Raw genomic sequence first — 12,760 nt, forward strand, 5'->3', positions numbered from 1 at the left:
ATATGATTTCCATATTTTGTATGAAAATATAATATTTATGCACGTGTAATATTTTAATCATGAATTTCACTTAATTTATAAGTACTATAAAACCCTCAGAATTATCATGTCTGACATGGTTTAACCCCAGCCAGCACAACATCCCAATGATTTCCAGCTAAGAGCACAACTACAAGATAAAATTAGAATGTCTAATAAAATCGGGGCATGAAAAATACAGAAATAAAATCAAAACATGAACAGCAAACAGCAACAGTGAAAGACAGATAAAAGACACATACACCGACATCCTTCACAAGAAAAAAAAAAAAAAAAAAAAAGAAAGAAATGGCTTTGGAATAAAAATTGTAACAACACAGAACATTATTCCTAATAAAAACAGAAAATATATCCATCAGGAATAATAACTGGCAAGGCATAAGAGATTAAAAGTAGATTACAAAAATATGAAACAAAAAAGAAGGCATAGGATGAGAACTTTATGGAGCATCCCAGGATAACAGCTGCCACTGCCATCCTGAATTATGTACTCAGACAGCTCTACAAGGGTCAGTCCAAAATCTCCCCTTTTCTCTGTTTGATCAGAACTGCTTTAAACCCATTTGAATTGATTTTGCTGTAGGAAAACCACATGCTGCAGTTGTTTAAAGACTCTTGTCTCTTGAATCATTGCACCATCTTCAGTGTTTAGACACCTTTGTTATGACTGGAACAACCCAAGAGGCTGAGTCCTCCCAAACCACAGCAGCCTGATTCTCGGTGGACTGTTGGCTTAAAAATTATAGCTTAGTTTCCAAACTACTGGAATATTATCAACGAGTTTTAAAGTCCTCTGTGAAGCAATTTTAGCATGTTTGATGCACATCCTGAATTTCACACGGCTCACTCATTTCTTTCCAAAGTTACCAGTTATCAGAGGAGACCGTGATACACATCTGCTTGCAAAGACCCAAACTGATCAATCAGGTGGGTTTTTTCTCAACCAACCTTACATTTTATATAGACTGAAACACAGAATGGCAAATACCTCTCTGCAGTCCAGTTGGAGGTTCTGACCCCCAACCTCCAGTTTGAGAATTTCCACCTGGTAATACCACTCCTCTTTGATGGGTGTGTACCAAATATCCCCCGTGTACAGACTCGGTTCAATTCCACCCAGGACCTGAGGGAAAGGAGAAAACAATTAGCATGCTTTAAAATCCCAGAGGTTTAGCTTTGGGCCAAGTACATGCAGAAAGGGAATATTTAATTGTGATACTGAAGGCATCGAAATTTTAATTTAGCATCATTTGTAAGGATTTTAGTGACAAGTTCATTGTCAATAATAAAGCAATATGAAACATCTAGACATTAAATAGATTGTGCCTCAGTCAAACAGAATTCCCATATTGGGCCAAATTACTAGCATCTTTATCTAAAAGCTCACACTGACTTTATTATGAAAGCTCCACGGTTTAAAATCAAAACAGAATCTTCAGGGCAATGTATAAAACGGGCAATGTATAAAAATGGGACAGAATATTAAACTTACACATGATGAATTTGCTTTATCAGATCAGAAAAGCTTTAATACTGTTCAAGAGCATTTCATTTTTCTTACACACATCCAAAATGGAATTTGACCATCTTGTCACTGATATCACTATTGGCTTCTATCAAAACTGAGGTTCAGGATGACTGGGAGCATCGTGGACTCTCAGACTTTGTACTGAACTAACTTAAGTGAATTCTCTCTTGGGCTTCACCTACATGAATAACATTTACAGTATGTGAATTCACTGCAAAATAACTATTTGTGATCAACTCCTGTGCTGATATACTTATTTCAGCATAATTTGGGAACAGTCATTCCAACTCCCAATTCTAGATACATAATGGCCAATTCTTGGTCCCACTAAAACTGATGGAAAGACTTTCCAGAGTAATAACAAGCAGAAGATCTCATCTTCAGATTTTTTCCTTTAGTATGTTGTCAACAACAACCACTGAAAAAAAAAAGACCCTTGATTCCTCTCCCCCTTTTCACATCATGTAAAAAAAAAAATTACTGTAACATTTTGATGAGATTAAACAAGTTTATCAGCTGAGTAAGGGACTACTCAGTTTGAGAAAGGTAGCAGAATCTGCCCTGAGGAAACACCACAACATTTATGTTTTCCTTTGTTAAAAGAAGAAAGGTTTGCTCAGATTTGAGAGAGAAAAAGAAGAATTGAGAATGAAAATAAATAAGACGCTTCAGTTTTGCCTAAGGACTTAACTTTTCCTTAAAAAAACCAGAAAACATAATATATTTAAACACTAAATTTGGCAGAAGTAAAATAGTCACAGAAAAGAGGGGGAGAGATTAACAAAGATACATCTTCCCTCTCCGATTGACAGATACCCACAAGACTACCTCCGTTGGTACCACTTCCAGAAACAGGGAGTCCAGCACCACACATCTGCAAGGAGAAGATGTTGGGGATCTTTGCCTGCCTCACAAGAGAATCAAAGAACGTCTCCACGGAACTTGAGGGCTTGAAGGTGTCGAAAAACAAAACAAAAAGACCAAAAGAATTGCAGGATTCATTAAAAAGCTGCTTTGCAGAAATCAGCAAATCATTCAAACAAGGCCACTTTTTCACGAGTAAATTGAATTTCTGACAACAAGGTGATGAAAGTTCTAGATATAATAAGTCATTAAAAACCCAGCATCTGTCATTTTTCTGTTTCTGTTGTTTTCAAAAACATTTTTACTCTTGACCACTGTCACTATGGCTGCCACCAAATCCCTAAAGCACAGGAGTAATTTTCAATTGCCGTTTTCAAACTCGAATAGCGGTTTCAGGCACAAACTCTCACCGATGCTTTCTGGTAGGAAAAGGCTTTGGGTTATTAGAACAGACAAATGTAACTTGCCCTTCACGCTTTTCCATGGTTCAAAAGGCAAAATTTTAAGGTCAAGATTTTCAGTTTTTCAAAATAATTTAATTCTAGTAAACTTCTTATTCAATGGCCCGTTAATTCCTCATTTCTTTCGAAGAAACTTCATGTCCGAGCACGTTCACTTCAACTGACTGTGGCCAACAGGTTCTTCCCTACACTGCATGTCGTGCTTTGCTTTGCAGTTATCAGAGTATTGCAACCTCACTGTAATTCAGAATTCTGAGCACGTAGGTCTCATGATGGGCAGAGACCCCGGCAAGTGTGAGGGGCCAAGGGCTCTTACTACACAAAGACAGAGCAGCCCCAGAAGTCAACAACTCTTAAGTCTTTGGAAGAAGGGAAAAATCAACGCCCTGAGTACACTATTTGCCCAAACCAGAGTTTGAAAAGCAGCTCTTCCCTTCCTGTTGACAGTACATGTCAAGTCAACAGCAGAAATCAATACAAGGCTCACACAACCCTCGAATAAAGCAGAGTTGTCAGGCAGTATTGAATCATTTGTTCTAACTGGAGAGATCTCACTTTGTGATGTGTAAATTGAAAACTATGACTATGAGGCATTCCAATCACATTTTCAGTTTTAGATTATAAGGTTATAAGCTTTAGTCTATAAATTTTGGGGTTTAATTTAAACTTCTACCTCTATTTCCTACCCCCAGAAGACCGTGATGTGCTTAGCTCTATGTTCAGGGAAACACTGTGGCTAATATTTGTTATGAAATTATCCATCTATCCCCTCCATCCCAACTTCTACTTGATGAACAGAGAATGTCTTACAATGAACTGCCAAGGGCTTTGCCAAGTAAGTTCATCAGCCCATGGACAAGTCTTGAGGATTGTCATCAGTGCCCTAATAACACCCCTCACACATATCAGAAGACTTTAGACCCGTACTCTGGTACTACAAGCTCTGTAAAAGCTTATTCATTCCAGAGGAGCTAAAATCGGAGTTTTCATCACGAAAAAAAAGCCGAAATCCTCACATGGGAATGCAGCACCATCACAAACCAATGAATTCTTTCAGGAACAACCATAAAAGACCCAGGAAAGAGTGGCTGGAAGGGAGGGAGTCTAATGCTGACAGATCATCTGCACACTTTATTTTAATTGTCACATTTCTGTTTATTGTCACTGTGAAAGACAGTCACTGGGGAAAGGATGATTTACCTTGGCTAAGGCGTCGTAGGCAAGGCCAAGAATCCCGTGCCATTTAACCCCGGGTAAGAAGAAGTTCTCTGACTCCAGGATGGTGGCAATGTTGATGGTGTAGCTGCCATAGATTCCTTTGGGCATAGTAATGACATCTGTACCCAGCACTCCAGTCCAGCTTCCTTGACTGTACTTAACTGTGACTTCAATCCCTTCAGATCTGTACGTGCTTGACCTTTAAAAGGAAAAGATACACTTATGCACAAGCTGTTCATCCTCGATGCAAGACAGAATATATTCCATCTCAATTTTGCCCAGAGACAGAGAAAAAAAATTAAGCCTGCAAAATATATATGCATACTGTCTGTAAAAGCTGTAAAATGCAGAAATAATAAAATCTCAAGGCCCTGTTTTTATCCAGAAGCCATCAATAACTCAACTCAAAACCCCCCTCCTTTTTTTTTTTTTTTTTTTAAATCTAAGGTATTATGTCACCTGGTGCAGCGTGTCCCTGACTCAGACTGGTCCCTCACAATAGGAGCAACACTCTAACTGGAGAAGGAACATCTTAAGTGGTGTTAGGAAATGAAAAGCTGCTGAATTCAAATAAAAAAACTGAAATGCCAAGCTAACTGAATAGCTGTAGACTAACACCTCATTAATATTCTTAAAAGATCCATTTTGGGTAAATTGGAATGTTATTGTGAGTATCAGCAGTAAGACAGAGGCTTTCTAAATCTGTAGTTTGGTCTATCTATCAGGAAGCAAGCAGACTTGGATATTATTAACAAATGATTCACTGACTTGGAGGAGGAAAGGAAGGAATTCTTTCCAGACCAGGGTAGCAAATGCAAAGGAGCAGTTAAGTATGACAAGCAAAGGAAGGAACAGAATCCTGTTTAGAAGACTTAACACAAACGTTAGAAGAAATCTCAATAGATTTTTCCATTTAAAATCCTGTAATCCCTAAATACGGCAATCATATTCCACCCACATCGTACCAAAGAGCTACAAAACTTTTAGATCCCTCACAATTTATCTTGGACTCATTCCTTGGCATACAGCTTCCCCTTTTGAAGACACAGGTGACCACACCCAGTTTGCCTGAACAGACTTTTCTCTTGACATCTTTTTAAAAAGTAAATTGGGGGGGATGTAAAATAATTTTATAACACCACTTTTACAAGTGTGTAGAACAAGAGAAAGGGTAGGTGATTTATCAGGTGTGGATATTTTTATCAACCCAGCTTTAATCTAACATCTGCTCTGACGGAAACATCCACATGAAGTGGCTTCACACCCCCCTGCACCTGAGCTCACCAGCACAAAATCCGTGTGATTTTGCCTATTATGGGGAATAACCTTTAGATGGCAACACAGACAAGTTCCATCCATTCAAATGCCTTATCCTGAGGGACAATTTGGCCACGTGGACCACACAACTGACTCTTCTCCTGGAAAAGGGAGGAAGAGAAGCCAGGCTCTAACCCAAAGTGGGTTTTGATACTCCCAAGACTTAACCTTTCAAGGGTTAACATCCCAGACAACAGAAATACATGAGATAATATTTCAAAAGGCATGAATTCCAGAGGTAGTTACTACCTGTGTCTGGTTATTTCTACTGCTGTTTTACTTGCTGTGTAATTCTGCAATTGTATGATACACAAAGGAACATCTCTGCTCAGGCTGGGCCTTCAGAACACCTCTGTGATACTGGCAGTACATTTCATAAATCAAAATAGAGTCTGAATAATTAGTGACATAAGAGAAGCTGGGGGGGCAGGAAATGAAAGGGAAAACACAGGGTTCTTCGTGTAGAAAAGTATCTGGCCAGGTAAGAGAAGAGGAAACATCTGAAATCAGAGAGAAAACTGAGTGCTGGGAGAATAAAGTGAAGCAAATCTGCAAACACAGAAGGTGTGTGACTGGCAACAGCAGCAGCACACAGCTCTTGTTCCATAAGCAGTGACAGCCTGATGGATGAGCTGTGGGCCAGGACACAGAAAAAATGGGCTCATGAACTTTCCTGTGGAAAGGCAGGACAAGTCACCTCCTCACCCTTTGTGCCTCGGCTTTCCCACCTGTAGAAATGGATATGAAGATGCTCATCTCATTTGTAAACCTCACAAATATCACATTAAAGACAAGACCCTATTATTTCCTTCAAGGAGCAAAATACCTATCATGGGAAGGGATCTCACATAATTCTTGTGGCGCTAAATTATATTCTGTTCTGCAAAACCACTTCCTGCTCCATCTTCTTGCCTGTAATCAGCCACTCTGATTTTTTCACCTTTCCACTTCACTGATCTAAAAGAAGAAATCTTCTTTAGAGGTCAAAACTAGAGACTTGTAATTCATGGGCTGAGTGTTTCAAAACAAACAGACAGCACAAAAAAGGAGAAAAATTACAAACAAGCTGTTTTGGCTGTGATAAGAAGGAAGAAATTCAACTCTTCCAGCAGAACAGAGTGCAACTTAGCCAGAGGCAAGGGAAAAGGTCTCCTAGACCATGGTGCTGTAGTGACCCTACTCCCTTCTCTCTCCCTTTCCCATTTTTTATCTTCCCTCCAGAGCAGCCAACAGAAACATGGCCCTCAAACCTCAAATGGATCTCAAGCCTCAGCAGTGGTTAATTTTCTCTTGCAGAGTTACTCCTCATTACTAGCATATAGCATTGAACAAAACAAATAAGGAAATAAATGAAATGACCAAAATGTTATTTCTCATGTCATGATTCCTCTGAAGGAAGCTCAATGTTGCAACAGCAAATCCACTACATGCAGGAAGCCCTGCCTAACACCCACCTTACCACACAACTTTAGGACAAAGCAAATGTGAAAACATAACATAAATTATTGATTTTTAACCAAGAAGTCCCATTTAATTTGCAGGGCTTCTGGAAGAAGCTTATAATTCACCCCAAACCACAAGCTGTACAGTGTACACAACCAAACTCAGAGCATCACACTGCAAGGCAGTTTATTTTGCTTGCTGGTATATAACTGATTGTATTACCTCAATTTATTGCCTTTATTTTTCTTACCTCCCTATCTCTTGAAAAGATCAATTCTTGAGCAGCTTGCTCCTGAACCTTCACATGGTGAGGCAGTAGTTCTCACACTGAAATAAAACTGGATGCTGTTGCTGAATACTGAAAGCCCTGGGTATGTCATGTTGACATATTGCTGCAGAGCCATCACAGATAAGTTGGGTTCAACTGTAAAAACCCCTTTATATGTCTGTTTAAGTATCTCTTTTATCATAAGTAGTGTATTCAACAAAACTACTTGTTATTTTGAGCAGCATGAGAAACAAGCACCGTGATTTCTTTTCAGTTCAGGACAAATTGGGCTGTTTCGCAAAACCTTATACATTGTGGTGACTTATAGAGCATGATTATCACAGCAAACTCAGAACTTTTCACAGCAAAGTTTTGTCAGAGCCACTCAAAAGCCCAAGTTGTAAAAGAGTTCATGATAACAGCTTTACTCAATTTGTACAGAAAGATGTAGATAATTAAACTGCATAGTTATACGACACAGATTATATGATACATGACATCATTTAACGGGCTAGTTCTAAAATTGCTCCAGGAGGGCTCTTTCTGAAAAACACACCCTCTGGGTCCTTTGAAACAAAGATAATGCCTTTCCTATGCACCCTCCTCAATTTCAGTCAAAAAACACTCATGCATTCCATTTCAGATTATGATCATCGGAATAAAATTAAACTAAGAGCGTGGCATCAGGAAATCCAGACCCATCACTCTCTTTCTCCAACACGACATTAATATTCTAATAAGCACACATCCATAAATCAGCCCCATTAACCTAACAAATTACTAATCTTCTTCAACTTGCAGTTTACGACTTTGGAAGCCACTCCATGACAACATAGGGAAAAACTGCAGGATCGATTACCAGACAAGAAGAAACCTCTTTATCTAATTTTGAAGTGTTCCACCTAGCGTGGAAGGAAGTTGGGTAGCTCTTGCACAGAGTTGAGGCCTTTTCTGCCCCTCACCCCATCCCACCATTGAGCAGGTTGGGTGTGCATGAGAATTTGGGAGGGGACACAGCCAGGACAGCTGACCCCAATTAACTGAAGGGATATTCCACACCATATGGTGTCATGGTCAGTATAAAAAGAGGGGGGAAGAAGGAGCTAGACATTTAGGGTTATGGTGTTTGCCTTGCCAAGTCACTGTCACGTGTGTGGGTGCCCTGCTTTTCTGGGGATGGCTGAACACCTGCCTGCCCACGGGAAGTGGTGAATGGATTCCATGTTCTGCTTTGCTTGTCCACGTGGCTTTTGCTTTACCTGTTAAACTGCCTCTTTCTCAACCCATGAGTTTTCTCACTTTTACACTTCTGATTCTCTCCCCAGTCCCAGTGGTGTGGGAATGGCAGAGGGGCTGTGTGGGGCTTAGTTGCCATCTGGGGTTAAACCACAACACCAGGGAAGGTAATCCAACTACTGGGAAAGGTTATCTTAAGGTCAATCTCAAAAAGAGAGGAGCAGCAGAGACCAAGGAACTAGAGGTCACTGGGCTTCACCCCAAGTCACAAAACATCTCAGAGAACAACCTCCCAGGATCAGTTCTCAAGCACCTGAAGGACAAGAAGGGAATCAGGACAGATTGGGAAGCAACTGAAAAGGGCTTCAAAGGATTTGGGGTGATGGTGGACACTGGGCTGGATAAGAGCCAACACCGTAAGTCGCTCCGTGCATGCAGTGAAGTCCAGACCAGGCCACATTTGGAGGGCCAGGACAACACATCCAAGGAAAATGCTCTCCCAGTGTGGTCAGCACAGGTGAGACCACACCTGGAACAGACTGTGGACAGCTGTGGGAACCCACTTCAACAGGGATCTGGCACAAGAGGGACTGGCAGAGGGTTACCAGGCAGGTCAGGGTCCACAAACACAGGACCCGTGATGAGGAGCTGAGAGGAGCTGGGCTTTGGTTTTGCAGACAAGAGGCTGAGGGCAGATCCCACAGCAGCTCGTGACAACTTGAAACACAGAAAGATGACACAGCCAAACCTTTCTCTGCACAAGGGCAACGCCCACGAGTTACATTTTGTGAGGTCGAGGCTGGACAATAGGAAATATTTCCTCCATGGGAGAGTGTGGCCCAGCACTGGAGCACAGTGCCCAGGGAGAGCACGGATTCTCCATCCTCAGAGGTTTACAAGGCTTGACTGGACTCAGCCATGGCTAACCTGATCTAGTGACAGCCCCACCTCATTTGGGATATGTGCGAGGTGACCCACAGAAGTTTCCTGCAACCAGCATTTTTGAAACGTCTGATTTCATTGGGGCAAGGATCCCTCCAGGATGACATTTATTTAAATGTATTTAAAATACTTAAAATGCAAGAAGCATGGTGTAGTGAGGTTCAATCATGCTAACAGTTGCACTTTATTCTGAGCACACTGTAGTACTCCATCAATCCAACACAAACCAGAAACTCTTATTGCAATTGCTCCGGACTGTAATGTCTTGAGTTTGAATAATTTTGCAAAACATCCTTAACTAACTCTTCAGGGCCTAAATGTCAAGGTTTCATTACTAACTTTATATCAAAGTTCTCAAAACACAGTGTACACTGAGAACACTGATCAGAGACTGTAACCTTCAAGTGATTTCACAGCCTTTCTCAACACACAACCTTTACTGTAGCTGTTTCTAATGGCTTATGGTTCTTATGAGAGAGGCCTTGTCCTTCCAGTCTCAATAACATCAATTAAGAGAAAAGGGGGAAGGAATGTTTGTGCTTTAAATTCTTTGCAATTAAGTTTCCTCTAGGACTACATATGGAAGAGGATATCTGGCATAGAAAACTCTGCAGTAGTGCAGAAATAGCTTTTAAAGTGCAAATTCTTGACTTTCCAGACCTGTAGCATATCAGAATGAGATGTGAAATATCTCCATTAACAGGATATATGACAGGAGGTAAGGCTATTCTAGTAAGGAGCATGGAAATAATGGATTTCCCTCCAGCTCATCTTATTGCAAAAAAAAGTGCAAAACCTCGTATTAAAGTACATAATGAGGTAATGGGAATGGTGATACTCTCCAGCCTCCCAAGTATTTTCATCCATATGCTTCAGCTAAAGATAGACACTGTGTTTTGGAGAAGTTTACCTGAAATAATTGAACCTAGAGAAGGGCAGAAAGGAAGGAAGAAAAGAGGGAGAGTGATTCAGACAGACAAAGCTGTGCTTGGCTGTGATTAATGTCAGCTTATGCTAAACACAGTAAATTTAGTGCATAACAAGCACCAAAACCAACAAAATTGTATTTTATAAATAACAAGATTCATCAGGGTCTGTCTAGATCATTAACTGATTGAGACCCTTGAGCCAAAATAAACAACAAATTAGGTTTTGACTAACTAATTTTGCTTTTGGAAGTGATGTCAAGTAAACAGATACAATTAATTTAATTAATTTAACTTAATTAATTTTTGTTTTCAAACAAAGGTAAAGTATATTTAAACTTTTAATTTCTTCCAAGACTATTCAAAGAAGAAATTGACTGGAATTGGTGTGATTCTCTGCAGATAATTTTTACCCTGTAGTCTTCTTCCTTTTTCTCCAGCTCTAAGCAGTGCTGTGCTCAGAGCTCAGCTGTGCTGAAATCACTGGACTGCTCATGGTGTCAGGCAGGACTTTGCACCAAGCAAGGCCAAAATTCCCATTCAGGCAACTAACATCCCACTCTCACAGGATGCCACAGGAGCCCCATAAACTGCCTTTTCATCCTCTCTTGCGTGGAGGAACCAGAATCTAAAAGACACCTCAACCCAGCACAGAACAGGTACTTACAGCTCAGCATCGAAGTAGGAGGTGACATCAGGATCAGGCACACCTGCCACTGCAAAATTACTGCTCCCCGTGTCAACCAGAATATTTAACTGCCAAAACAACAAAAAAAAAAGATATAAAAAAAAAGGAGAGGTGATTTGCATATCCAATTAAACAAACAAACAAAAAATCCCATTACTGTTTCTGTCTAAACTACCTTCAGTTTAAAAGATCATGATGAACATTGCCCTGAAAAATAGATTTAGAGTCACTTTTGTGGGGAAAGATAATGTTGCTGCAGGCCCTTCAAAACAGCTGATCATGCTGAAGTGCTTTAAAATAGTCATGTTCCTGGAAGGGGGGAAACTTGCCAAGCCCATATTCGCACAGCAGATGAATTCCTGATCATCTCAGATTTCTTTTTTGGCCCAACCCATGCGTCTCAAAAACTTGGCTCATCCGGGACACAAGCTGAATTATATACTGCTCAAAGCACTGTTTGCCTTAGAGCTTATGAGATTTCTAAGTAGGGACTGAGTGCAGGTCTAGGACAGAAATAAGGAGAAGCACGAAGGTGCCTCGTGGCTTGGAAAACATGGGAACGATGCCCAGTTTGTCCTCAGCAGCAACAACCTCCCACAGCCTTCACCACCTTTACACAGAAGGATGGTGGATTTATAAACACCCTGAAAAACACTGATTGAAAGGTGGCCTAAGAGTGGGCCACTTGTTGGTTAATCAGGAGGGTGATTTAGGGCTAAAATTGCCTCACAAAACCACAGGGACAAAAACGAGGTACCTCCTTTCCCCATTTGGCTCAGGTAACCAGGCTGGTTCCCCACAGCTTGTGCTAATACAAAGCTGAAGGAAACAGCAGCCAGATGCAGGATCAGTTCTTTCAGTGAAACCAAGAAACTACATTAGATGTAGTGTCGTTAGATGATAATTTAAGTCAGTCAGTCAGAGACTGTACTGCTACTGAAAGTAACAGTCACACTTTTTCCCTGCTCTTGGCTGGGTGCTTCCCAGGGCTTCTTGGCATATCCATGAGACTGTGATGCAAATCAGAGCAGATTCCTCACCTAAGATACAAAAAAAAAAAAAAAAAAAAAAGGCAATCTGCCATATCAGGCAGCTACTCAAAAAGAGGTGGTTGGTGCAGATACTAGAAGAGGGTGATTGCCCCTTTTGGTGACAGTGTGGTCTCAGATCGGCTTAAAGCAATTGTGAAATGACACCCTAGGCAGCAGGGAACACCTGCTCCCCAGAAAAATATTGAGGAATTAAGAATTTTCCTACAGGAGGGAGTGAGATGTGAAGACTTGGTTGCCCGTGATTTAAAGACAGCTCGAATCAGCCTCTTTGTCAGCACTCAGCACTCCTCAAAAAGTGAGGCAGCTTGAGATCTAGCATGGAAAGGGGATGTGGGAAGGGTAAGAGAGAACCATCAGGGAAACAAGCTTAGTGTTGACAAAAAAAGTGGAGAAACACAGCTGAGCTCAGAAATGAGAGTAAAGACAAAGGAGGATAAAGCATTTGGAGAAGATACGCTGAATCTTTCTTTATTAAGCCTAAGACTGAGCACAGACAACAAAGTGTGAGTCAGTGTTCAAAAACATCTTTGGTTCATTCATGGAGTGGGAGGGAGGAGATGGTTCCCCTTGTTTTACCTACTTAATATAGTATGGAACTGAGGAGCTCTGAAATTAAAACATGAACACAAAACCAACTAGTAAGTTGTGGGAATCCCTTCTAAACTTCATTCACACATTGGTATTCCCAGTCCTAATCATGCAGAAATTTTAAGACTAAAAAGAAACCAACCTACAACCTCAGTCAGGTGCCTCACTGCAGCCCAGATTTTAGATTAAG

At 40.7% G+C, this 12,760-nt stretch overlaps 1 protein-coding gene across 1 annotated transcript in view; it reads right to left on the minus strand.

Annotated features, from left to right (window-relative positions):
• The window catches only part of BACE2 (beta-secretase 2), a 48,809-nt gene that overhangs the window by 13,558 nt on the left and 22,491 nt on the right, over window positions 1-12,760 (minus strand). Inside the window, exons 2-5 of the mRNA XM_027742039.2 lie at window positions 10,910-10,998; window positions 4,093-4,309; window positions 2,388-2,516; window positions 1,028-1,162 (exon numbers count right to left, since the gene is read on the minus strand). Coding sequence (XP_027597840.2) covers window positions 1,028-1,162; window positions 2,388-2,516; window positions 4,093-4,309; window positions 10,910-10,998 — 570 coding nt within the window. The remainder of the gene's footprint in view (window positions 1-1,027; window positions 1,163-2,387; window positions 2,517-4,092; window positions 4,310-10,909; window positions 10,999-12,760) is intronic.

The sequence above is a fragment of the Pipra filicauda genome, unplaced genomic scaffold (assembly GCF_003945595.2).
Source record: "Pipra filicauda isolate LSUMZ 115617 unplaced genomic scaffold, ASM394559v2 scaffold436_size1054928_pilon, whole genome shotgun sequence".
In the NCBI taxonomy this organism is placed as follows: Eukaryota; Metazoa; Chordata; class Aves; order Passeriformes; family Pipridae; genus Pipra; species Pipra filicauda.